The sequence below is a fragment of the Jaculus jaculus genome, chromosome 2 (genome assembly GCF_020740685.1).
Source record: "Jaculus jaculus isolate mJacJac1 chromosome 2, mJacJac1.mat.Y.cur, whole genome shotgun sequence".
Taxonomy (NCBI): domain Eukaryota; kingdom Metazoa; phylum Chordata; class Mammalia; order Rodentia; family Dipodidae; genus Jaculus; species Jaculus jaculus.
In genome coordinates, this window is record NC_059103.1 from 132,994,042 (window position 1) to 133,021,113 (window position 27,072).

The 27,072-nt window shown below is 41.4% G+C and overlaps 1 protein-coding gene across 1 annotated transcript in view; it reads right to left on the bottom strand.

Annotated features, from left to right (window-relative positions):
- Ttpa (alpha tocopherol transfer protein) overlaps positions 1-24,758 on the bottom strand; it is a 28,751-nt gene extending 3,993 nt beyond the window's left edge. Inside the window, exons 1-3 of the mRNA XM_045144395.1 lie at positions 24,555-24,758; positions 15,641-15,794; positions 1,714-1,907 (exon numbers count right to left, since the gene is read on the bottom strand). Of these exons, the coding sequence (XP_045000330.1) occupies positions 1,714-1,907; positions 15,641-15,794; positions 24,555-24,758 (552 nt within the window). The remainder of the gene's footprint in view (positions 1-1,713; positions 1,908-15,640; positions 15,795-24,554) is intronic.
- Between the last annotated feature and the right edge of the window lie 2,314 nt (positions 24,759-27,072).

The window sequence follows — 27,072 nt, forward strand, 5'->3', positions numbered from 1 at the left end:
AGATTAAAGGTGTGCACCACCACGCCGATTTGCATTCTGTTTTATTCCATTGATGTAGTATGATTTGATGAACAACATGAAGTTGGGGGTAGCGGTGCATCAGCGTCTCTTGCTACTGCAAAGGGATGCCTGTCTTGCTTTATGTGGGTGGCTAAGGAGTGAACACTGGACTGGCAGGTTTTGCAAGCAAGCCCCCATTATGAGTTTTAGTATTGTTGCGACAATCTGCTGAGAGGATGTACCATAATTAAGTGGCTATTTCCTATTTCTGGGCAAGTAAGTTGCTTCAGATTTCTTCCATTAGAAGTCATGCTACAAGTAACTCTTTTTTATGTATGGGAGAAGTCGTGGCTATAGACAGGGATTTTTCCTTCAGATGACCTGGACTGGAACCCTTCCTTCGCTTGACAGATGGCATTTCTCTGAGCATTCCTATGTCACCACTGTGACAGACTTTTCTTAGTTTTTGTAAAATTGGGAAGAATTATTATGTGACTGCTGGGGTGACCATTATGTGGGAATGTATTTGAAAGTTTTAGTAAAGTACCTGGCACATAGTAAGCTATTATTATAGAGAACAAAGCTGTTACTGTATTCAATGTTATTCTTTAGCTGGGTTCTAAGAAGTAGAATTGCTAAGTTAAAGATAATAGACACTTAGGGCTAGAGAGGTGGCTTAGCAATTAAGGCACTTGCCTGTGAAGCCTAAGGACCCAGGTCCTATTCCCCACTACCCCTGTAAGCAGATGCACATGGTGGCGCATGTGTCTGCAGTTCATTTACAATAGGCCTTGATGTGCCCATTCTCTCTCTCTTTCTCTCTCTGTCTCTCCCCCACAGTTTCTCTCTCTCTCTCTCTCTCCTAACTAACTAACAAAATATATTTTAAAGTTTTACAAAAAGATAATAACCACTTTTCAAGTGGTTAAGACTTGCTTTCTAAAGAAAACTGTATCAATGTATCAACTTATACCTAGCAAGACCTATGTGATATTGAATTGTGTCACTGTTATGATTTTTGAAAAAATTGTGTTATGGTGTTTTTGTTTTTGTTTTTTTAGCCCAGGCTACCAATGAACTTCGGAGCCACCTGTCTCAATACCTCACAAGCAGTGAGATTACTGGTGACTGCTCCTATGCTTGGTCTGAGTCAACTTCTTTGTTGTTGTTTTCAAGATTGATTCTTACTCTAGTCCAAACTGACAAGGAGCTCACTCTGTAGCTTCAGGCTGACCTTGAAGTCACAACAGTCCTTCTACTGCAGCCTCCCCATTGCCAGGGTTAAATGCATGGACCATGTCCAGCTTGAACCAACTTTGCAATTTAGGAAAAAAGTAAGTAACATCATCTCACTATTTAAATATATAAATAGTACAGTTACCTATTTTGAACATTTTCAGTTTTGTAGCTTATTACTTTTTGTTGTTTTTGAAGCAGGGTCTTACTCTAGCCCAGGCTGACTTGGAACTCACTTTAAAACCCAGGCTGGCCAGGAACTCATGGCAATCCTCCTCAGTGCTACAATTAAAATCATGAGCTACCACACCTGACTTTCGTTTGCTATGTTTTAAATAAATTAATTATATTTTATTTCCTATGAGCAATAAAATATATGTATCATTTTTAATATTTGGCTTTTTCCAATAAAAGTGCTAACAAAGTTAATGTATATTACATGGAAGATAACACCTAATGGTTAAGACACACACGTACTGTAAGTACAGCAGCAATCCTCTTGGCCACAGATGGGGATATTTGAAAAGCATGAGAAATCTGCCAGCCTTCCAGGTCAAAGATAGCCTTGACTCCATTCCGCTGAGTTTCCACCTCCTGTACAATGAGCTCTGATGTGATTAGACTTACACGAAATACGTCATAAGCTGTAAAAACTTTTGGATCCCAGTATGCTAAAATAAGAAGGAAAGTAGGAGGAAGAGGAAGAAGAAGAAAGAAAAAACATATCAGTGGTGTGTAAAGAACCAGAAAGTTGTATAAGAGAACAAATTGGTTTTAGTCCTAAAGGCTAAGCAGGAATAAAAATCACAGTAGTTCATGAACTAATATAATGAATTGAAGTGCAAGGACATTTGCCTGTTTCTCCCTCCTCCTAGCAAAGAAATGATTTAAGACCATGAAGGATTGGGGATGAATGCAGGCTGGATTTGACCAAAGAAGTCACAAAGTCAGGACAAGAGGGGGCTGCACCTGCCCTGACAGTCTGCACACTCAGGTATTGGACATGGGAAAGGGCAAGCCTGGATTACGAGCAGTAGTCAGGACCCCATAGTAACTCTTAAGAGTATGGGTCTGAAATATACCCAGAATTCATGTGCTGAAGGTGTGCTTCCCACTACAGCAGTGTTGAGAGGTAGGGATTTTCTTTTTAAGGTGACTCTCTTATCAGTGGATTAATTTGTTGACAGACTGACAACTTAATGGCTACTGGGAAGTAGTAGAAACATTGGTACTGGGGCCAGGTTGGAAGAAGTGGCTCATTGTGGGCAGTCCACTGAAGGGGACAGTTTGTCTCCAGCACCTTGCCACCATCCCCATTCTGCTTCGTGGCCAGCATAAAGAGAGCAGCTTTCCTCTTCTACCATGAGCAGCCCAGAGGATGTTCTTCTGCCCTGACACAGGCCCATAGTGGTGAGACCAAGCAACCAGAGGCTTAAAAACCCCAAGGCCATGGGCCAAAATCCATCTTTCCTCAAGGAGCCTTTCTCAGGCAACTTACTGCAATGATGAAGAGCTGAATAACACAACAACCAACTGTAGAGGTTGCTAAGGGGAACACTTGAGGAGCAGGTAGACAGGTCTGTCCTTTGTCAGCTCTCAGGGACCAGAAGCACAGAGCAGAGACTCATCCCTGCAGGCTTGAGCAGGAAGCAGGGCTTGGGAAAGCTGCCAAGGAAGCATCCAGGCAGTGTACACACCCAAGTGAAACAAAGAGTACTGTGCCAAGGGGCGGAACCAACACTTTTGTCCACACAGCCCACCCTTCTCCTCTCCTCCATGAGACAGGCCATGACAGGCAGGACTGACAGTAATAGAAAGGCAAGCTGGTGATCTTAAACAAAGATCCGCATCTACTAAAATTGTGTTATTATGCATACATACGAAAAGAGAAGAACTAAACTCCACACACAAAAGTAGAAAAGCTCAAACAGTTAAAAAAAAAAAAAGCAAGAGAAAGGAAAAGAAACAGGTTTAGCAGTAGTCAGGGAAGGATACTGAAAGCTACTATAAAACAGATAATTGGCGTTGGAGAGATGGCTTAGTGGTTAAGCACTTGCCTATGAAGCTTAAGGACCCTGGTTCAAGGCTCAATTCCCTAGGACCCACATCAGCCAGATGCACAAGGGGACACACGCATCTGGAGTTCGTTTGCAGTGGGTGGAGGCCCTGATGCACCCATTCTCTCTCTCTCCATCTGCCTCTTTCTCTCTGTGTCTGTCTCTCTCAAATAAATAAATAAAAATAATACAAAACAATTTCAGGGCTGGGGAGATGGCTTAGCGGTTAAGTACTTGCCTATGAAGCCTAAGGACCCAGTTCAAGGCTCAATTCCACAGGACCCACATTAGCCAGATGCACAAGGGGGCACACGCATCTGGAGTTTGTTTGCAGTGACTGGAGGCCCTGGCGCGTCCATTCTCTCTCTCTCTGCCTTTCTCTGTGTCTGCCTCTCTCAAATAGATAAATGAAAAAAATGAAAAAAAAATTTTAAAAAGCAAATAATTGGCCAGGTGTGGTGTTGCATGCCCCTATTTCCAGCACTCAGAAGGCTGAGGTAGAAGGGTCACAGTGAGTTCCAGGCCAGCCTGGGCTACAGTGTGAGTTCCACATCAGCCTGGATTAGAGCACAACCTACCTCAAGAAAACAACAACAGCAAAAAGAATAGGTAATTTTCCATAGAAGCAGTTGATATCTTAGAAGTAAAAAGATGGTTCAATTTAAAATTTTCAACTGATGGGATAAATGACAAAAGGAGACACAGCCAATAAGTGAATAGTGATTTGAAAAGTCAAATTAAGGAATTCCTTAAAGTATACACAGAAGAGTGAGATTTGAAGGCTAGGGAGATGGCTCAGTGGGTGTTTGCCACACAAGCATGAGAGCCTGAGAGGGCCTGATTTGCCCTGTGCTTGATTCCCATGTAAGAGCTACGCTGGATATGCATGCCTGAAACCACAGTCCCAAAGGGAGTGGAGACCAAAGAATTACTGGGGCGCAATGTCCAAGCAGCCTGACCAATAAAATGGCAGCTCCAAGCTCAGTGAGAAACTCTAGGTCTGCCTGTTATCTGTGTCTCTAACCTCAGGGTAACTATGGTTACAATTCCTTTTCTTCCATAAGATTTCTCATCTGGATTTCTTGGTCTCTTTTTAATATTTTCCCTCTTATTTTTCCTAAAGCCTCACTGTTTGTCCTCTTAATTCCCCTTCATGGAAAAACCCATGGCAGATGCTATGTATGTTTTTCTAAATCTCTCTGTACAAGCTCCTAAATTCTATTCCACATGTGCTTGTTACTCTACTCTAGTCTGTCCCTAAAAACCTCATAAAAAAAAGTCTCTAAAGAAAGAAAAGACTAGTTGTCTCGACCAGAAAACAAACATACCATATCTATCTGTCTCTCTCTCTCTCTCTCTCTCTCTCTCTCTCTAAATATATATATATATTTATATTTATATATTTAGAGAGAAAGGTAAGGTGAGTGAGAGAGAATTGGGAGAATTGGTGAGCCAGGGCCTCAGCCACTGCAATCCAACTCCCACCAATTGTGCCACCTTGGGCTTTGCCTCACCTTTGTGCTTCTGGCTAAGGTAGGATCTGCAGAATCAAACATGGATCCTTAGGCTTCTTAGGCAAGCGCCTTAACTGCTAAGCAATCCCTCCAGCCCCAAACCTCAATTTTTTATTAAATGATGAACTACACGGTGTTTTCTACATGCGTGTATGTTTCCTACTTCCCACATATTTATGACTCTGCTCTTACTGGCCTTATACCTAGGTCCCTATCTCCTTTAAATAAAAGCACAGTGTGTGATTCTCCCTAAATAAACTTAATGATTCATAATTTACCCTTCTTTAGTTCATTTTTTTTTTATACTTTGAGAGAGAAAGAGGCAGAGAGAAAATGAGAGAGAGAGAATGAGTGCACCAGAGCCTTCAGCTGCTGCAAACGAACTCCAGATGTTCATGTGCTTGTGTCACTGTGCATCTGGCAACCTGGAGATTCAAATAAGAGTTCTTAGGCTTTGCAGACAAGTGTCTTGACTGCTAATCTATCACTCCAGCCCCACTTATTGAGTTCATTTTTATCAATTCTTTGTTAAACATAGAACAGGACCCAAAATTGGGCTTCATAAACTTGAGGAACCTATCTTTTTTTTATTTTTTATTTTTCATAATTATAAAATATATCCCATGGTAATTCCCTCCCTCCCCACCCCCACACTTTCCCATTTGAAATTCCATTCTCCATCATATTACCTCCCCATTACAATCATTGTAATTACATATATACAATATCAACCTATTAAGTATCCTCCTCCCTTCCTTTCTCTTTCCTTTATGTCTCCTTTTTAACTTACTGGCCTCTGTTACTAAGTATTTTCATTCTCACACAGAAGCCCAGTCATCTGTAGCTAGGATCCACATATGAGAGAGAACATGTGGCACTTGGCTTTCTGGGCCTGGGTTACCTCACTTAGTATAATCCTTTCCAGGTCCATCCATTTTTCTGCAAATTTCATAACTTCATTTTTCTTTACTGCTGAGTAGAACTCCATTGTATAATTGTATAAATGTTCATTATCCACTCATCTGTTGAGGGACATCTAGGCTGGTTCCATTTCCCAGCTATTATGAATTGAGCTGCAATAAACATGGTTGAGCACGTACTTCTAAGGAAATGAGATGAGTCCTTTGGATATATGCCTAGGAGTGCTATAGCTGGGTCATATGGTAGATCAATCTTTAGCTGTTTTAGAAACCTCCACACTGTTTTACACAATGGCTGGACCAGATTGCATTCCCACAGCAGTGTAGAAGGGTTCCTGTTTTTCCACATCCCCGCCAACATTTATGATCATTTGTTTTCATGATGGTGGCCAATCTGACAGGAGTGAGATGGAATCTCAATGTAGTTTTAATCTGCATTTCCCTGATGACTAGCGACGTAGAACATTTTTTAAGATGCTTATATGCCATTCGTATTTCTTCCTTTGAGAATGTTCTATTTAGCTCCATAGCCCATTTTTTGATTGGCTTGTTTGATTCCTTATTATTTAACTTTTTGGGTTCTTTGTATGTCCTAGATATTAATCCTCTATCAGATATATAGCTGGCGAAGATTTTTTCCCATTCTGTAGGTTGCCTCTTTGCTTTTTTCACTGTGTCCTTTGCAGTGCAAAATCTTTGTAATTTCATGAGGTCCCAGTGATTAATCTGTGGTTTTATTGCCTGAGCAATTGGGGTTGTATTCAGAAAGTCTTTGCCAAGACCAATATGTTGAAGGGTTTCCACTACTTTTTCCTCTAGCAGTTTCAGAGTTTCAGGTCTGATGTTAAGGTCTTTAATCCATTTGGACTTAATTACTGTGCATGGCGAGAGAGAAGAATCTATTTTCATCCTTCTGCAGATAGATATTCAGTTTTCAAAGCACCATTTGCTGAAGAGGCTGTCTCTTCTCCAATAAGTATTTTTGGCATTTTTATCAAATATCATGTGGCTATAGCTACTTGGGCTTACATCTGGGTCCTCTATTCTGTTCCACTGATCTACATGTCTGTTTTTGTGCCAGTACCATGCTGTTTTTGTTACTATGGCTCTGTAGTATAGGTTAAAATCAGGTATGGTGATACCACCAGCCTCATTTTTGTTGCTCAGTATTATTTTAGATATTCGAGGTTTTTTGTGATTCCAAATGAATTTTAGGATTGTTTTTTCTAGTTCCATGAAGAAAGCCTTTGGAATTTTGATAGGGATTGCATTAAATGTGTAGATTGCTTTAGGTAAGATTGCCATTTTCACAATATTGATTCTTCCAATCCAGGAACAAGGGATGTTTCTCCACTTTCTAGTGTCTTCTGCAATTTCTCGCTTGAGTGTTTTAAAGTTTTCATTGTATAGATTCTTTACTTCCTTGGTTAGGTTTATTCCAAGGTACTTTTTTTTTTTTGATGCAATTGTGAACGGGAGTGATTCTCTGATTTCATCCTCTGTGTGTTTGTTGTTAGCATATATGAAGGCTACTGATTTCTGTGTATTTATTTTGTATCCTGCTACATTGCTGTAGGTTTTGATCAGCTCTAACAGTTTGCTAGTAGAGTCTTTAGGGTCCTTTATGTATAGAATCATGTCATCTGCAAATAATGGTAACTTGATCTCTTCCTTTCCAATTTGTATCCCTTTTATGTGTGTCTCTTGCCTTATTGCTATGGCTAAGACTTCCAAAACTATATTAAATAAAAGTGGGGACAGTGGACACCCTTGTCTTGTTCCTGATTTTAGTGGAAACGCTTCCAGTTTTTCCCCATTTAGTAATATGTTGGCTGTAGGCTTGTCATAAATAGCCTTTATTATATTGAGATATGTTCCTTCTATTCCCAGTCTCTGTAGGACTTTTATCATGAAGGGATGTTGGATTTTGTCAAATGCTTTCTCTGCGTCTAATGAGATGATCATGTGATTTTTGTCCTTCAACCCGTTTATGTAATGTATTACATTTATAGATTTGCGTATGTTGAACCATCCCTGCATCTCTGGGATAAAGCCTACTTGGTCAGGGTGAATGATCTTTTTGACATACTCTTGTAATCTGTTTGCCAATATTTTGTTGAGAATTTTTGCATCTATGTTCATGAGGGAGATTGGTCTGTAATTTTCTTTTTTTGTTCTATCATGCCTGGTTTTGGTATCAGGGTGATGCTGGCCTCATAGAAGGAGTTTGGTAGAATTCCTTCTTTTTCTATTTCCTGGAAAAGCTTAAGAAGCAATGGTGTTAGCTCTTCCTTAAAAGTCTGGTAAAATTCAGCAGTGAATCCATCTGGGCCTAGGCTTTTTTTAGTTGGGAGATTATTGATAACTGTTCGGATCTCCATGTTTGTTATAGGTCTATTTAAGTGATTAATCTCATTTTGATTTAATTTAGGTAGGTCATATAGATCAAGGAAATCATCCATTTCTTTCAGATTTTCATACTTTGTGGAGTATATGCTTTTATAGTATGTCCCTATGATTTTTTTGAATTTCTCTGGAATCTGTTACCTTGTTGTGATGTTACCTTGTTCATCTCTGATTTTATTAATTTGTGTCTCTTCTCCCTTTCTTTTGGTCAGATTTGCTAAGGTTTTATCACTCTTGTTTATCCTTTCAAAGAACCAACTCCTTGTTTCATTAATTCTTTGGATTGTTCTTTTTGTTTCTATTTCATTAATTTCTGCCCTAATCTTTATTATTTCTTCCTATCTACTGATTTTTGGTTTGCTTTGTTCTTTTTGCAAGGCTTAAAGGTGAAGCATTTGGTCGTTTACTTGCGACCTTTCTAATTTCTTAATATAGGCACTTAAGGCTATAAATTTACCTCTTAGAACTGCTTTCATTGTGTCCCAGAGATTTTGGTATGTTGTGTTCTCATTATCATTTGACTCTATAAATTTTTTGATTTCCTTTTTGATTTCTTCATTGACCCATTCATCATTTAGTAGTGTATTGTTTAGATTCCATGATTTTGTGTATGCTCTATAGCCTTTCTTGCTACTGATTTGTAGTTTAATTCCATTGTGGTCAGATAGAATGCAAGGAATTATTTCAGTTTTCCTGAATTTGTTAAGATTTGCTTTGTGTCCTAATATATGGTCTATTTTAGAGAATGTTCCATGTGCTGCTGCAAAGAATGTATATTCTGCATCCTTTGGATGAAATGTCCTGTATATATCCGTTAAGTCCATTCCTTCTATGACCTCATTTAGTCCAGATGCCTCTCTGTTTATTTTTTCCCAGGATGACCTGTCAATTGATGAGAGTGGGGTGTTAAAGTCACCCACCACCACTGTGTTTGGTGTTATCTGTGACCTTAGTTCTAATAGTGTTTGTTTGACGAATTTGGGAGCCCCCATGTTAGGTGCATATATGTTTAGGATTATAATGTCCTCCTGTTGGAGTGTGCCCTTAATCAATATAAAGTGACCTTCCTTATCTTTCTTGACTAATGTTGGACTGAAGTCTACCCTGTCCGATATTAGGATAGCAACCCCTGCTTGTCTTCTAGGCCCATTTGCTTGAAACACCGTCTTCCACCCTTTCACCCTAAGGTATTGTCTATCCTTTGTAGAAAGGTGAGTTTCTGGGAGACAAAAAATTGTAGGATCCTGCTTTTTAACCCAGTCTGCGAATCTATGTCTTTTCGTTGGGGCATTGAGGCTGTTGATATTAAGAGATATTATTGAAAGGTATGTATTTATGTTTGCCTTTTTTTTGTGTGTGTGTGTGGTTCTGGTTCTACCTGTGCTCTCTTCTGTTAACTAGTATTTGAGTATTGCTTGTTTTTTCTAGGTTCCTTATATGTGTGTTTTTCCTTTTCTTCATCAGGGAGGATTCTCTCAAGTATTTTCTGTAGAGCTGGTTTTGTCTTCAAATACTCCTTTAACCTGCTTTTGTCATGGAATGTCCTTATTTCTCCGTCTATTTGAATGGATAACTTTGCAGGATAAAGTAACCTTGGTTGACAGTTGTTATCTTTCAGAACTTGGAATATATCACTCCAAGCCCTTCTGGCTTTAAAAGTTTGTGTTGAATAATCTGCTGTAATCCTGATGGGCTTGCTTTTGTAGGTAACTTGATTTTTCTCTCTAACTGCTTTCAATATTTTTTCTTTGGTTTGTGTGTTTGGAAGTTTGATTATAATATGGCGAGGAGAGGTTCTTTCCAGGTTTTGTTTGGCTGGGGTTCTAAAGGCTTCCTGTATCTGTATTGGCACCTCTTTCCCAATTTGGGGGAAATTTTCTTCTATGATTTTGTTGAAGACACCTACTATGCCTTTTGAGTGAAATTCTTCTCCTTCTACTATGCCCTGAATTCTAATATTTGATCTTTTCATAGTGTCCCGAATATCTTGAAATCCCCACTCATACTTTTCTATAAGTTTGTCTTTCTCTTTGTTGGCCTGTATTAGGTCTGCCACCTGGTCTTCTAGCTTAGATATTCTGTCCTCTCCTTCATCCATTCTACTGGTGAGATTTTCTACAGAGTTTTTTATTTCATTAACTGTGTTCTTCATTGCTAGTAATTCTGACTGGTTTTTCTTTATTATTTCTATTTCCTTATTTATGTCTTGTATTGCCTTCTTTATTTCATGAAATTGGTGACCTGCATCTTCTTTGATTCCTTTGATTTCCTCTTTAAGTTCCTCTTTGACTCCTTTGATTTGTTCTCTGACTTCTTTGAACATATTTACAATCATTCTTTTGAAATCTTTTTCAGGCATTTCCTCTAACTCGTTCTCACTGGAGGACATTTCTGATGCATTAATACATTTAGGTGGTTTTATATTGTCTTGCTTTTTAGTGTTTCTTGTGTTATAATGTATATATTTTTGCATCTTGGATTAAGTTAATGCTTGGATTTTCTAGCTAGCTGGGTATTCTTAGCTGTACCTACCCCGCCATCTTAACCAGAAGTTCGAGGAACCTATCTTGAACTCCTAGATCCTGCATCAGTATGACAGTACTTCAGAAACTGGCTGAATATAACAATGATGGGTAGAACAGTGAAGTTTTCAGATCAAAAAATAGTTCCTGACCTCAATATAAGAGTAAATCAACTTGTCTGACCTGTTCTGTACTTTATAGTAACATTAGCTGTCTGTGACTACTCCTGACAATTAAAATATCAGTTTCTCAGTTGGGAGTAGTCCCAGCTCAAGTGCTCCAAAGCTACATGTGGCTGATGGCTACTCTGGGACAGTACTCATTACAGAAAGTTCAATCGGACAGTGCTGACTAGACTTTAAGCTCCATTAAGAACAAGACACATGTGTAAAACAACCATAAAAACACCCTAGCAGAAAAGAAGCCTTCTCCTTTCACAGTCAGGCTGGTAAGGGATAGAGCATACCAAAGCAAGGACCAAGAGAGTCAGAAGCCAGGAGGATGAAAAACCAAGAGAGCTTTTTTCTTTAATTAGTTAATTATTTATTTACTAGAAAGAGGGAGAATGGGCATGCCAGGGTCTCGAGGCACTACAAGCAAACTCCAGGTGCATGTGCCACTTATGTGCCTCTGGTTCACATGGGATCTGGAAAATCGAACCTGGGTCCTTAGGCTTCACAGGCAAATACGTTAACCACTAAACCATCTCTTCTGCCCAAACCAAGAGAGTTTTACATGACTGGTTAGGCTCCTTTATGTGGATCAGGACTGCAATTAGGATGAGCTGTATCATCAGACTCATATGTGTAAAGGAGAGAAATGACTTATTGGTGGGCTCAAGAGTCTGACTCAGAAGGAGTCAGCCCACAGATATGCTAGCCTGGGCAACTTGAAGAAGCAGGTGGCTTGTGGGGTTTAAGTCAGGTGTCCCCCATAAACTTAGGTGTTCTGAATGCTAGGTTCCCAGCTGATAGATATTTGGGAATTAATGCCTCCTGGAGGGAGTGTATTGTTGGGGGCGGGCTTATGGGTATTAAAGCCAGTTTCCCCTTGTCAGTGTTTGGCACACCCTCCTGTTGCTGTGGTCCATCTTATGTAGGCCACGGGGTGATGTCCACCTTCTGCTCATGCCATAGTTTTCCCCTGCCATCATAGAGCTTCCCCTCGAGCCTGTAAGCCAAAATAAAACTCTTTTTCCCAGAAGCTACTCTTGGTTAGGTGATTTCTACTAGCAATGCGAACCGAACTGCAACAAGGCTATTGCTGGGAAGTGTTATGTGCAGGCATCTTGAATGAGACTGGGTCAGATGTGGCTTCTAGAGCTGCCAGAGAAGGCAAAGTAGCATCCACATTTTCCTTGTGCCTTTGACCCTGGCTGGCTGACTATGAAAAAAGCTATTTTGCTCCTGTTTCTCCTTCAGTAAAAGTTTACTATGTGCATATTATAGATGAGAAAGTGGAGCCACAGTGACATGGCTTCCTATGTGGCTGAAATATATTATACTACAACTGGGATTTCAACCAAGTCACCATGGCTACCTAACTTCAATTCATAAGAATTAAGCCATAGTCAAATCTTATTGTTAGGTTTTGGTTCACAATAGAGAACTAAAATGGACAGTTTCTTGGATCCAAGACCTTATTGTAATGGGGGAGAGGGAGATGTGCAGCAGAGAGAGAGAGAAGAGATAAGGGGCACATACCATATAAAGAAAGAGAGGAGGAGAAAGAGTGATAGAGAGGAGGAAGGAGAAAAAGAGAGAGAGAAAGGGAAGGATAAAGAGGGAATAAAGGGAGAAGCACACACCTGGAACAGGAGACCCAAAAGCAAGTGAGTGAGGACCAGGGTTTGGGGGAGAGGAGATAAAATGTCTGTCCTGCAAGCAAGTGGTCTTATGTGGTGTACAGAGGTGTGGGCTTGGGATGGAGGTTGCTTTTCCTCCTCTTAGCCCTCTGGGGTATCCTAAATTTTCACACCAGGAAGCCATCCCAGAGTCCCAGGGTTAGGATGGCCAAGTGGTAGAAGAGAGAAAGGGAAATGGGTACAGAGTTCTGGGACTCTAACAAATAATCATTATGAAAATTAATTTTTGCTGCTTTAATACAAGATAGTCTCAAAGACATAAAAGCAAATCTTTTCTTCATGGAGTTGCAAAGGTCCACCTAGAGGTGAGGATTTTCTTACTGTTGTTACCGTGCAGACATGTTCTAGAGGGAGGTGGCTACACTAAAAGTCTGTGAAAAACATTTAGTTTCTCCCATTAATCCCATTAAGTTAAGCAAGTTTAAATTTTTTATTCTACCCTTTCATTTTACTCACAAAATTTTTTGTGTTTCTTCTTTTGATCCTAAAATGATATAGCACACAGGAAGGTTGCAACCTTCCTTCCTATTCTTACCCTCCTTAACCCTCCATGTTAAATAAGACAGTTTGAAATCACTATAGTCCAAGAAGGCCTGCCTCCACCATCAAACTGTGGTTCACTCTAAGGTAGTCATGATGGAGAAAACTCACTGAGTTTCTCACTAGCCAAGTATTCCTTTCATGTACACATTAGTGGGGGTGTGGGGAAAATGGAACCCTTATCTACTGCTGGTGGGAATGCAAACATGTATAGCAGTATGGAAAACAGTATGGAGACTCCTCAAAAGGCTGAAAATAGAAGTACCATCAGATCCAGCTATACCTTAAGGCCTGTACCCTAAAGAGTCTACTATATACCACAGAGACACTCAACCATTTTTATTGCTGTTCTATTCACAGTAGCCAGGAACTGGAAGCAGCACAGATTTCCATCAACAAATGAGTTGTTAAAGAAGATGTGGTACATATATACAATGGGATTCTACTCAGAGGTAAGGAAAAATGAAATAATAAAATAATAATAATAAAATTTGCAGAGAAATGGATGGAGTTTGAAAAAAATCACTTGAAGTAAAATCACACAGGATCAGAAAGACAAACACCACATGCCATCTCTCATATGCAATCCCTAATGTGGTCCAGCAGTAATACATATCTACACTATGGACATGGCATTAGAATGAAGATAGGGAAAAGGAGAAATAGTGAGGAAAGGGGGCAAGACTACTGGACAAGTCAATGATCAGCCAGAAAGAAAGGTATAAAAGACCTAAGACATAGAGGAAGGGGATGGCTTGGGGGAGGGGAAACATAAAACTAATGGCAACATGAATCGATCCCATAGAAACTTTCTCGCAGGATACCACTCTACAAGTCATTACCTTCAATAATTTTAAGGAGAACCCAAACAAAGGTGGAGAAAGCATTACCCTAAAAGCACTGGCTGATAATTCCCAGGGTCAGAATTAAGTCGTTCCCCCCCCCCCCCACTCACACACAGTGAGCTGTTGGTCAGGGAGATGTGAGGTCCCCAAAATAATACAGGTCATTGTCAAAACTCTTAGTTACCAACAAGAGCTAAATGATAAGTTCCTATTGCTGAAAATATCACAGCCAGTGGCCATAGGACATTAAGTAATCATGGCTAGAACTGAGATGGAAGCCAGTTCTCTCGCAGCTAGCCCTCATAATGCTGGAAAGTGCTATAAGAGGGGCTGGAGAATAAAAATTTCCAGCTGATTAGTTAAGCAGGCGATCCTGCCATTGACAAAATCAACCAGCTAAGCAAGAAGCATATATACTCATGCAACAGTGACACACAGCCAATATGAATAACCAACCACTCACAAATTGGTCATGAGACCCTCTTAATAGGGTGGAATTCATATCTAGCTCTGGGAGTCAAGTTAGATTCCCTAGAACAGGAAACCAATAGGCTCCGGAGAGAACCTCCCTCCACTGCTCTCTTACCAGGAAGAGTGGGTATATACATCCATGTATCTTTCTAATGACTAGGCTCATCCCCTTTTATTCAAATTGTTCTCACTTTGGGTCAGAGAATCTGTTCTATTCTATAGAGGAGATTACGGGTAAGAACAATAGATCAGTAGATCAATACATCAGGAATAGAGGGTGGGCGGACTGTCTCCCAGGAGATGGGTCACCTCAACCTCATCTCCCAGGGTCCAGAAGTCATTACAGGGGAAGTGGTAACACTGATACTGCTCTCACCATGAGCCTGAAAACCAGTTCCAGGGAGATGGCAACAGACACTGTGGTCACTCAAACCTCATAAAAACAGAGATCCAGAGTCTACAGAGAAAGCAGCATTAAATCAGATCTCTGTCTTGCCTGCCAAGGCTCAAGGAGCATCGCAGAAGAGGGCAGAAAGAAAGCTTGAGACACCATGTTTCCCCCACCCCTGCAGAGACTGAGGCATCTTGGTCCCCCACAATGAATATCAATAACCCCATTGAAGAACCTCAGCAGAATTAGGGTGGGGGAGAGGGAGTCTATGTGTGCAACCTTTCTATTAAAAAAAGTCAATAAATAAAACTAAAAATGAAACAAAAATCATAAATTGGGATTGTAAAAAAGAAGTGTTCTCTTCCAAAGAAACAGCAGAAATTATGTGTCACCAGTTAGGGGTCTGAATATTTGTGTCTCCTCAAGCATGCTGAAATTCACATGCTGACATCTTACCTCCCATGTTCATGGTAGCAGGAGGTGAATTCGGGAAGGTAATTAGGTCTCAAGGGCAGAGTGCTCATGACTGGAATTGGTGCCCCTGTAAAAGAGGCCCAAAGAGACTCTTTGCCGAGGACACCATGTGAGGTCAGGGCAGGATCTCTATGGATCAGAAAAAAAGCTCTCATCATAAAACAATCTATTGACAAAATCTCTTATGAAAATTATTTAAAAATCTATTGTTAAAAATATCTATTGACAGCCTCCAGATCTGAGAACTAAATTTACGTTTTCATAAGCTACTCAGCCTTATGGAATTGTGTTACAGCAAACCAAACAACTATGACACTAACTTGCAAGAACGAGTAGGAACCCCTAACACTTGAAAAGGGGAATCAGTAAAGGTGAAAGGGAAGACTTGAGTATGACTCACCAATTCTATAAATAAGAACTCTGCTGCCCGTGGGATCCCTGGATCTCAGAACACCATGGTAACCAGCATTCAGAAGGCCAAGAATGCTATTAGGATGAAGATCTGCACTTAATTCTGGACACTCTGCTCTCCATTTGTAGTAGTTTTTCAGTAACTGAAAAATATAGTATAAATTGATCATTTGTAACATACGCAGTAAGCATTCTCTAGGAACTCAGCAAGCCTTAAAATGAATTATGACAGGATTTTAATTTGGAGATTTTTTAATTGTGAAAAACCAAATTGAGACCCTATTTTGAAAAAACAAAAAAAATATGAGGTCATAGGAGTTGGTCATGAATTCAAAATTTAATACATTTCCATTGCCAGCCATGGAAAATAGTTTTACAAGACAGGTACCAACAAGTCCTGCCCTTCTGATATATACCTTCCAGAAAGAAGTGGGTTAAATTTGATTCCCTTCACTTGGATGTGGGCTGGCTTTGACCAATAACATGTGGCAGAAATGATACCCCATGCCAAGACTAAAAATCCTCATGCCCTCTACATTCGCTTTTAGGAATTCAGGCACATTTAAGCTTCTGGGGTGGTGACAGTCCACAGGGAAAGAAGCCCAGGAGGTTGAAAAGCCAGCCTAAATATTCTGACCTCAGCCAAGTACCCATTGATGCTATGTGGAGCTGAGATGCACCATCCCACTGAGCTCTGGACAGTGGACAACACAAGCCCATGTAGAACTGTGCTATAAGACAACTGGAGCTCTGAAAATCTTTGTTGCTTAGTAACAGATCACTGATACATGACCATCACACTTTTTGAAAGAAGGAAGCATAGCATAAAAATCAATCAAAATACTTAGGAGAACAGAAGACACTATATACCTAGATAATAGACTTAGAAAATACAGCTTCAGGAAACACCACTTTCTTTTTTACACCACCCCCCAAGGACCACCATAACAGGGCTAAGGAGAAGGATCAATAGGTAAAGCACTTGCCACAGAAATGTGAAGACAGAGTCCAGATGCCCAGCATCCACGTCAGTGCCCAGTGGGCATGGGGACCCACCTACAATACCAGCACTAGAGAGACAGAGAAGTGATCTCTATAGCAAGCTGGCTAGCTAGATTAGCTGAATAAGTGTGCTCCAGGCTCAAGCAAGAGATGCTGCCTCAGTAAGTAAAGAGAACAATCAAGAAGACACCAGATGTCAAATTCTAAGCTCTACACACACACATGTGCAGTGCGTGCCCACAGACACATACACCTACATGCATAAGAAAATGCACATGCACAACACACCACATATATACAGAAAAAACAGTATAAAAGGCTAATCAATAAAAGTTATTATCTTTAAAGAGACCTATTAGCAATGTGGTCAAAGTTCAGATGAAAGAAGCCAGACTTTATATTTGAAAGTTATTATCATAAGCATGGGCTAAGCATCTTAAAAATAGGACAAGAGTGTAAACTGCCAAGCAGTGGAAGACATACTTGGCTGGAGAAGAGAAGGCTGGTTGGGCTGAGAGAAGCAGTACCACAGTGTCCCGAGGAGGAAAAAACCTCTGTGGTACTCTGTTCACTGCTCCTCTTCCCCCCATCCTCTCTCCTCTCTCCTCTCTCCTCTCTCCTCTCTTCTCTCTCTCTCTGTCTCTCTCTCTCTCTCTCTCTCTCTCTCTCTCTCTCTCTCTCTCTCTCTCTCCCCCTCTCTCCCTCTCTCTCCCTCCCTCCCTCTCTCATTTCTGCACTTAGTAACTTCTTTATTAGTATGTATTATACTTATGAATGAGTTTCGTAATGACATTTTCATACATGTGTATATTTTGTTCAGATTCACCCCCATTGCCATCTCCTGTCCCCCAACTCCCACTGATCCCCTTCCTCTTCCCGACTAGCCCCCCTCTACTTTCATGTCTTTTTTTTTCAAAAATAAACTTTTCTTAACAAAGAGAGATGGTTGCTAAAAAGTAAATGCAGCAGAGAAGTAAGAAAGAAAATAGCTGGCCCATTTGCCAAAGAGGGAAATAATTGGTGACCTAAATAGCCATTTCCAAAAGCAGTGAGAACAACAGACACATTGTTGGTCGTGGTACACTCATTCCATTCTATAAGACGAACTTCACTTCCTCCTCTGTCTTAGGTGGCATCAGAATGGCAATAGCATTTTACCAGTCAGTTACTTTTTTCACAGTTTCCTTAGAAACAAAAACAGACTTTCAATTTCTGCTTCAAGCTAAGTGTTGAAAGCAGCATCTTGGTCTGGCTAGAAAGCAACTTTTAAAGTAACAGGTATCTCTGCAGCTTGTGGAGCTCCTGGGAGACAGAAACAGGTTGAATAACAATAATAATAATAATAATAATAATAATAATAATAATAATAATTAATACTAATAAACCAGATCAGTGCATGAGCCAATCAGCTGTGTCTACACACTTGAAGGAAGTGATGTCTGTAAAGAGGCACAAAACACTCCCAAGCCTCTGACAGATTTTCTAAATCTAGATACTGTGTATGTGCAGCTGCACATACATGTGTGTGTGCATGTATGCAGAGGACACAGGGTGCCACCAGTGCATTCCTCAACTGCTATCCACCATATTTATGAGATAGGATCTCCCCCCACTTGAACCCAAAGCTCCTAGATTCTACTAATCTTTCTGGCCAGCTTGCCCCACAGATCCTGTCTCTGCCTCTGGACATCTGGGATTACAGGTGGGCGCCACCCCCACTGTCGTTTATGTGGGTGCTAAGGGTCCAATGCCAAGTCCTGTAAGTGCAGCAAGTGCCTTACAAGTGAGCCCTCTCTCTAGCCCTTAAATCTAGACGTTTGTTCACTAACTTTCCACTGATATGTAAGCACATAAGTCAGTGGACAGAGATAAAGTTCATAAGTAGTATAAATAAACTGCCCGTAAGCAATTCTCAAACCATGCTATGAGCACAGAAAAAGTACACTGTGTCAAAGCAAAACAAAAAAAATGTCTTCTGAGGCATATTTGTCATTTAAAAATGTCTATTATCATTAAAGTTTATAATGTTGTATTCTAACTATGCTTAGAATAATTTTCTTCTTGCATGTTTCCATGTTGTTTTCAGATAAACTATATTTGTGACACTTTTCATGATATAATAGCATGACCTCATTTCCCCCTCATAAATGCTACTGCGATATAACTACTGTTAGCCCATGTCATGGATGAGAAATAAATTTTGTTCGATAAGTTATGTGAAGCATGAAATTGATAATATGCCATGATAAATTTCATAACGGAAGCTATAGATGAAAGAGAATTGGCAAGAAGAGTCCATGAAAGGTTCGAAGTGTTGGGAGAAATCATAAGGATAATCGAGGACTAGTAGCATCACACATATCTTATTTTTGTTGCTAATAATGCCATGCCACAGACAGTTAGAAAGAAAAGAGGCAAATTTTGGCTTACAGTTCTGGTTCATGGTCTAGGGGTCATATGTGCTAGCTAATGCTTTTCTTGCTGACAGAATCCCCAGGCAATAGTAGACATCACATGGTAAAGGACAGGGAGTGTGTGTAGGGTAGTCTCTTTTGCTCTCCTTATTTAAAAAAAAAAAAACTAGAGCTTAGGAGTAGCGCTTAGGAGATGGCTACGTGGTTAAAGGTGCTTGCTTGCAAACCCTAAACACATGCATGTATGCATGCATACATACATACACAAATAAGTCAATACATTTAAAACTACCAGTATTCTACAATGAAGGTTCCACTCTGAATATTTCATCTTTATCTCCTTCTAAAGGCCCCCACCTCTAAACACAACAGTTGGATAAAGTTCCCTTATTTTTAATACTTGACAGTAAAAATTAAAATCCAGCATAAGTTTCAGAGGGAACAAACTATATTCAAACTATGGCAACAAAAGAGAGACATAAGGAACTAAGCAACTTGCTTATAAAAGATGTGAATTCAGGGCTGGAGAGATGGCTTAGTGGTTAAGCGCTTGCCTGTGAAGCTTAAGGACCCCAGTTCAAGGCTTGATTCTCCAGGACCCACGTTAGCCAGATGCACAGGGGGGCGCACATGTCTGGAGTTCCTTTGCAGTGGCTGGAAGCCCTGGCGCACCCATTCTGTCTCTCTCTTTCCCTCCTCTTTCTCTCTCTGTCATTCTCAAATAAATAAATAAAAATGAACAAAAAAATTTTTTTTAAGATGTGAATTCATAAGAATCTGTATAACAGACAAAGAAGATAATGGTTATTTTCATGTTCACTGTTCTAACACTCCTGAGCTCCAAGTTCAAAGCCCTGTGCTACCACATAATAGCAATGCAAGCTGTGACAAATTACTGACTTTTTATATCTCAAGTTCTAAAATGAAAAAATAGTGAGACCATCCATTCAAACATTGCTTACCAAAGTACCTGTCATCTCATGAACATAATGTCATTTAAGCTTAGAAAATATTATTAATTCATTATAATTTCAAATACAAGAATAATGAGAAACTATTTTTTTTATTTTTTGTTTATTTTTATTTAATTATTTGAGAGCAACAGACAGAGAGAGAAAGAGGCAGAGAGAAAGAGAGAGAATGGGTGCGCCAGGGCCTCCAGCCACTGCAAACGAACTCCAGATGTGTGTGCCCCCCTTGTGCATCTGGCTAACATGGGTCCTGGGGAATCAAGCCTTGAACCAGGGTCCTTAGGCTTCACAGGCAAGCGCTTAACCATTAAGCCATCTCTCCAGCCTGAGAAACTCTATTTTAGCTGAGGTGCCTTTCAAGGTTCCTTCATATAAAAACTTTAGAGCTTATATACTATAACAAGGGTGTTTGAGTTAACTGCCATTGTAGAAAAAAATTAAAATAGTGTTTCATACTTTTTCTTTTCCAGTTGGCAGAAAAGACAAAGAGGTCATAGGCAGAAAATTGGTTTCTATCCAGTATATTTACATCCAGTCCTATCTGCCAGTTTACTCAAGGGCATGCTGTACTATGATGTCACAGAGGGTAGAGATGATAGTTTTTGCTTACACATTATTTAAGAAATAACCAAAAACATGTTCCAGTGCCTCATTGAAACTATGTGCCTGTTCACAACAGGGGTTGCATTTTGATATTCAGTAAGTACAGAGTGCATGCTACTTTATTATTCTTCATGCTGGGTTGGGACATTTGCATAAGTCATTAAACATAATGAAGAGTAATAAAGTTATATCATTTTTTCATTCCCAGCATCAACACAAATCATAATAAAATAAAAACAACATAAAAAGACAATAAATTCTAAAGAAATTTTTCAGTAGGAGAATTAATAAAACCTGAAGGCAGCTGCTGAGGGTTTACTTCTGTGGTAGAGAGAGCGCTTAGCCTGGGCCAACCATCTGGTTCAAGCCCAAGAACCAAGACAGTAAACAGCGGCAACAACAAAAAGTAAGTAAATCAAAGACTGTCAATACACTTGATCACATTTCAAGGGTTTTGATGCTTGGGCTGGAGAGATATCCTAGCGGAGCACTTCCTGAGCAAGCATGAGGACCTGAGGAGGTTCAAGAGATGCTTCAGTTTCCCAGAACCCACATAAAAAGCTGAACACGGCTTTGCATGTCTACAACTCAAGTCCCACAGGGGAGCAGAGACCAAAGGGTGGCCAGAACTTGTGAAAACTACAGCAAACTACAAAAAGAAAAGGTGGAACAGCAACTGAGCGGGACTTTCTGCTCCAAGAGCTTGCTTGGGGCCTAACGTGGACATATTCATTTGTCTATACCATACACACCACACTATGTACACACACAGGCAAAAATGCACACAAAAGAAAATAAAATTTGTAACTATTAGAAATAATATCAGGCAGGATAAAAGCTAGGACAGAGTTCTATTTTTATTACAGGCAAATTAGGAATTTTATGAAACAAAAGATGTAAAATGAACAATTGGCAAAAACAAGAAGTTAGTGGCTGGAGAGATGGCTTAGCAGTTAAGCACTTGCCTGTGAAGCCTAAGGACCCTGGTTCTAGGCTCGATTCCCCAGGACCCACGTTAGCCAGATGTACAAGGGGGCACATGTGTCTGGAGTTTGTTTGCAGTGGCTGGAGGCCCTGGCGCACCCATTCTCATTCCCTCTCTCTCTCTCTCTCTCTCTCTCTCTCTCTCTCTCTCTCTCTCTCTCTCTCTCTCTCTCTCTCTGTGTGTGTGTGTGTGTGTGTCTGTTGCTCTTAAATAAATTTTTTAAAAAATTTAAAAACCAAGAAGTTAGCAGGCAATGTGAAATTAGGTTTATAAAAGAAGAACCTCACTTGTAACAAAATAAATAAAAGTGTGCTGGAGGGATGGCTTAGCAGTTAAGATGTTTGCCTGCAAAGCTAAAGGACCCAGGTTCAATTCCCCAGGACCTATGTTAACCAGCTACACAAGGGTGGTCACATGCATCTGGAGTTCATTTGCAGTGGCTGGAGGCCCTGACACGCCCATTCTCTCTCTCCCTCCCTCCCTCCCTCTCTCTCTCTCTCTCTCTCTCTCTCTCTCTCTCTCTGTCAATTAAATAAATATAAATAAAATAGTTAAAATAAATAAAGTGACAATAAAATGGAAAACTATTCCTCACTAAGTAGGCAGACATAGATACCACATTTAGTCATGAATATGTAGATGTAGGTGGTAATATAGTAATATAGAGAAATATAGAAATATAATAATGTATAAAAAAAGAATCATTGTACATACTTTTATCAAGGCGATAAAGGTGCTGCAAATTCTAGGGAAGATTACTCATTCCTTGAAACCAAAAAAGTGCTCATTTTACTTCACACAAAAACTGACTCACGAATCTGATACAGATAAATAAAATATGAATGAAAATGAAATAAAGGACATAATAATATCTAGTCAGTTATGGAAGAAACAACAGCCATCTCTTTCATAAACCTCCTTATCTGTAAGATGCAGTGTATATATCTATGCCTAAAAACCAAACTGAATGAAGGGTGGACAGTGAGCGTGACAGCTCTTGTGTCCACCACTGAATGAAGGGTGGACCGTGAGTGTGACAGCTCTGGTATCCACCACTGAATGAAGGGTGGACAGTGAGTGTGACAGCTCTGGTATCCACCACTGAATGAAGGGTGGACAGTGAGTGTGACAGCTCTGGTGTCCATCACTGAATGAAGGGTGGACAGTGAGTGTGACAGCTCTGGTGTCCATCACTGAATGAAGGGTGGACAGTGAGTGTGACAGCTCTGGTGTCCATCACTGAATGAAGGGTGGACAGTGAGTGTGACAGCTGTGGTATCCATCACTGAATGAAGGGTGGACAGTGAGCGTGGCAGCTCTGGTATCCACCACTGAATGAAGGGTGGACAGTCAGCTTGACAGCTCTGGTGTCCGTCACTGAATGAAGGGTGGACAGTGAGCGTGGCAGCTCTGGTGTCCATCCCTGAATGAAGGGTGGACAGTCAGCTTGACAGCTCTGGTGTCCACCACTGAGTGAAGGGTGGTCAGTGAGCATGACAGCTCTGGTGATCACCCCTGAATGATGGGTGGACAGTGAGCGTGACAGCTCTTGTGTCCACCACTGAATGAAGGGTGGATAGTGAGCGTGACAGCTCTGGTGTCCATCCCTGAATGAAGGGTGGACAGTGAGCGTGACAGCTCTGGTGTCCATCCCTGAATGAAGGGTGGACAGTGAGTGTGACAGCTCTGGTGTCCATCACTGAATGAAGGGTGGACAGTGAGTGTGACAGCTCTGGTGTCCATCCCTGAATGAAGGGTGGACAGTGAGTGTGACAGCTCTGGTGTCCATCACTGAATGAAGGGTGGACAGTGAGTGTGACAGCTCTGGTGTCCATCACTGAATGAAGGGTGGACAGTGAGTGTGACAGCTCTGGTATCCATCACTGAATGAAGGGTGGATAGTGAGCGTGGCAGCTCTGGTGTCCATCCCTGAATGAAGGGTGGACAGTCAGCTTGACAGCTCTGGTGTCCACCACTGAGTGAAGGGTGGTCAGTGAGCATGACAGCTCTGGTGATCACCCCTGAATGATGGGTGGACAGTGAGCGTGACAGCTCTGGTGTCCATCCTTGAATGAAGGGTGGACAGTGAGCACCGTTGCACTGGGACCTCTCGGTATAATCCCTAGGTCTACAAACAAGGAACTTTCTACATAACTTTAATATTATGTTGCTGTCATTTGAGATTACAGCCATGTAGGATATATGTTCTCTTCCTGATATAAGGTGATTATAAAACCAGGACCCACTTGTGTGAGCAGAGATGTATACTAGAAGGTAAGTCAGAAACAGGTAATACATACAGCTTTTGGGGACAAACTAAAGTTTAGGGTGGGATTTTTTTTTTTCTCCTAGAAAATTTCTTTTCAACTTTTTGGTATTTATAGTGTGTGCATGACTATGTACCACGCCCATTACTTTTTCCATAAACATTGGCTTAATAAAAGTCCTACTGAGACACGTTGAGATTCGGTATTGAAGTATTTTCTCTGGAAAAAGGTCTAGATCCTTTCCAACCGCTTACCGGGTGATGACACAGTGCCTGGCAGGTCTTGTCCTAACTGTTACAGGTCAATGTGCACCCGGCCACTCATCAATACAGGGGCGTTCTCACCGTTATTTAACACACGAGGACACTGACCCTTCTCGCCCCCCCCCCCCCACCTCCAGGGACAAACTCAGGTCCGCATCGCTCAATCCTCCAGGAACACCTAGAAAGCCCCACCACCCCCCACTCCTTCCCCAGACTCCAAGAACACTGGCTGCTAGTCACTTGCCATCCCTAATTCAGACCTTCAGCCCCCTCCTCGCCGCCCCCTTAGCGAGATCTGCTCAGGTGTGGGTGTCTGCCGTGGAGAGAGGCGATCCGAGGACCCCCGTCCCCTCTGGGGTTCGCGCTCCCTGGCCCCGGGTCCCCGCGTCCGCGCTTACCCTCCAGGCGAGCTCCAGGTCGAAATCGCGGGCGCGCAGGAACCGCAGCAGGAAGGCGTCGCTGAGCGGCTGCGGCCGGGGCGGGACGCCGGCGTCCAGGGCGCGGCGCCGGAGCTCCGCCAGGCTCGGCTGCAGCAGCGGCGAGTGGTCGGGCAGCGCGCTGAGCTGCGGCCCCGTGGCTGGCCCCGAGCGCATCTCTGCCATGCCCGTCGTGCCGCCGCCGCTGCCCGCGCGGCGAGCGAGGAAAAGCGCGGGCCCCGCGCCACCCTCCGCCCCACGGCCGTGGCCGCGGTCCAGCGCACCCCAGCGCCGGCCAGGGCTGCCTCTTAAAGGGAACCCGCTTGGGAACTACCCGCGGGTGCACATCACGTCTCCGTGAGGTCACTGCTGGTGTTCACCGTCAAGAGCAAGACGTCCGAAAGTTTCCTGGGATGTTTAAAAGTCGTCTGCAAGAAAACCCTTCTCGTCCCTCCCCTTCCAGTCCTCATAGCCCTGGAACCAGGGATCAGCGAGGAGCCTTAAAACACGGGATTGCAATGGTCTTGTGGCAGACGCCCATGGAGCTTCCAGCTCATGGATAGCAGGGCTCCTAGCCTTCAGCATTACCGAGGCACTTTCTAAAGTGCAATTCAAGTCAATCAGGCAACCTAACACACTCGTTTCTGCTCCCCTAGAGAAGAGGAGCAGGAGGAGGAACTGTGGGATGGATGGAGGAAAAGAAACCTTTTTCAAACGTTCCTTATATTTGTTTCATAAACACTTTAGTTAAAATATGTTTAGCACAGAAACTACGGAAAACAACATCAAAAGTTCCTCAGCAAAAGTAAAACTAGGACTACCAAATGACATTGAAATTCCTCTTTATTATGCATTGAAGGGAAATAAGTTACTACACTGAAGAGATACAGTCACTCCAGGGTTCACTGGAATGTTATGCACACAAGAGACAAGATATGAAGCCAAGTGAAATGTCTATTAATAAATGAATGGATAAAGCAAAGGTGGTGCATAAGATACAATGGAATATAATTTAGCCTTCAAAAAAAGGAAATTCTACCATGTATAATACTATACATGAACTTGGAAGACACCATGTCGAATGGCATGAGACGAAAGACAAGCACTTCAGGATTTCATTTATGTGTGGGATCTAAAAGGAAGAGATGAGCTCGTAGTAACAGAGAGTAGAAAGAAGTCAGGTTACCAGCAGACGGAAGTACAGAGAGAGTTGAGATATTAGTGTTGATATGAGCATTGAGATGTTAATGGAAACAAAACCTCAGTTAAGACAAACAGGCATTGAAGTATACAGCATGGTGACTTTATTTAGTAATACAATCTATGCTTGACATTTGTTTAATGTTATTATCAGACACACATGAAATGGCAACGTCATAAAGTTTTGGCCATGCTTGATTGTGGTCATCATTCCACAATGTACACATACAGCGACACCTACCATTGCGTATGTGCTCAAATACCTAGTCTTTATGGGGAAAGACCCTTTTAAAAGGACATTCCATCACCACTGACCTTTAAGCATGTGTGTTCTCTCAGCCAGGAGCCTCTTTGATGAAGGCTGTGGAATCTGGCAATGAAGACGAAACAGGGAAATGATGCAGAAATCGGAGTTCTTCAAGTGGTTTTCTCTTCATTTCCATCCACTGAACCTGTACTAGAATTGACCTGTCTCCCAACACAAAGTTCACAAAACTCATTAAGTGTGCATTTTGTGCCCTGCGAATGCTGGATCTGCAAATAAAACCAATCCTTGCCTTTAATAAACTCAGTAAGTGGGAAGGGAGGAGCAAGGCAAGAGGAAAACAGGGGTAGACTGTGCACACCCTGATCTGAAGCCTTCGGTGGTGAAAATGACAAGGAATGCCAGCATCCCCTAGCAACTGTAGACATTTAGAAGAAAATTAACAAGGAAGACTTCATACAGCATGTTTTCTTCTCAAAAAAACACCTTTAGCTGTGTTTGGTGGCATGCACCTTTAATCCCAGCACTTGGGAGGCAGAGATAGGAGAATCAAGCTGAGCTGAAGGCCACCCTGAGACTACATAGTGAATTCCAGATCAGCCTGGGCTAGAGTGAGATCCTACCTCAAAAAACAAAACAACACAAAAACAAAAACACCAAGCCAAACAACAACAACAGAAACATTCAGAATTGCTCTTGGTCATAGCATTCACTTCTTGAAATTTGGATAGACAGTTCAGTAAGAAACCAGAATGTTATCATATCCTTTTCTGAAACAGCAATGTGTGTCTGTTATTTCTACACTTGTGAAATTTGTAAGCACAAAATAGTATCCACTGATTTAACTGAACTCATATACACAGAGCTAACTTGAAGCCCAATGGTCACAGCAGTGGCCCATGGGTTTTTACATCAGAAAGCAGCAGCAGAATTGATGGATCTGGAACTGGCATGAGGAGCAATGGCAGTAGCACCTCAGCCCCACTACAGCAGAGTGTGCACTGTTAAGGGAAAGAGAAAGAAAAGTTGGAGAAA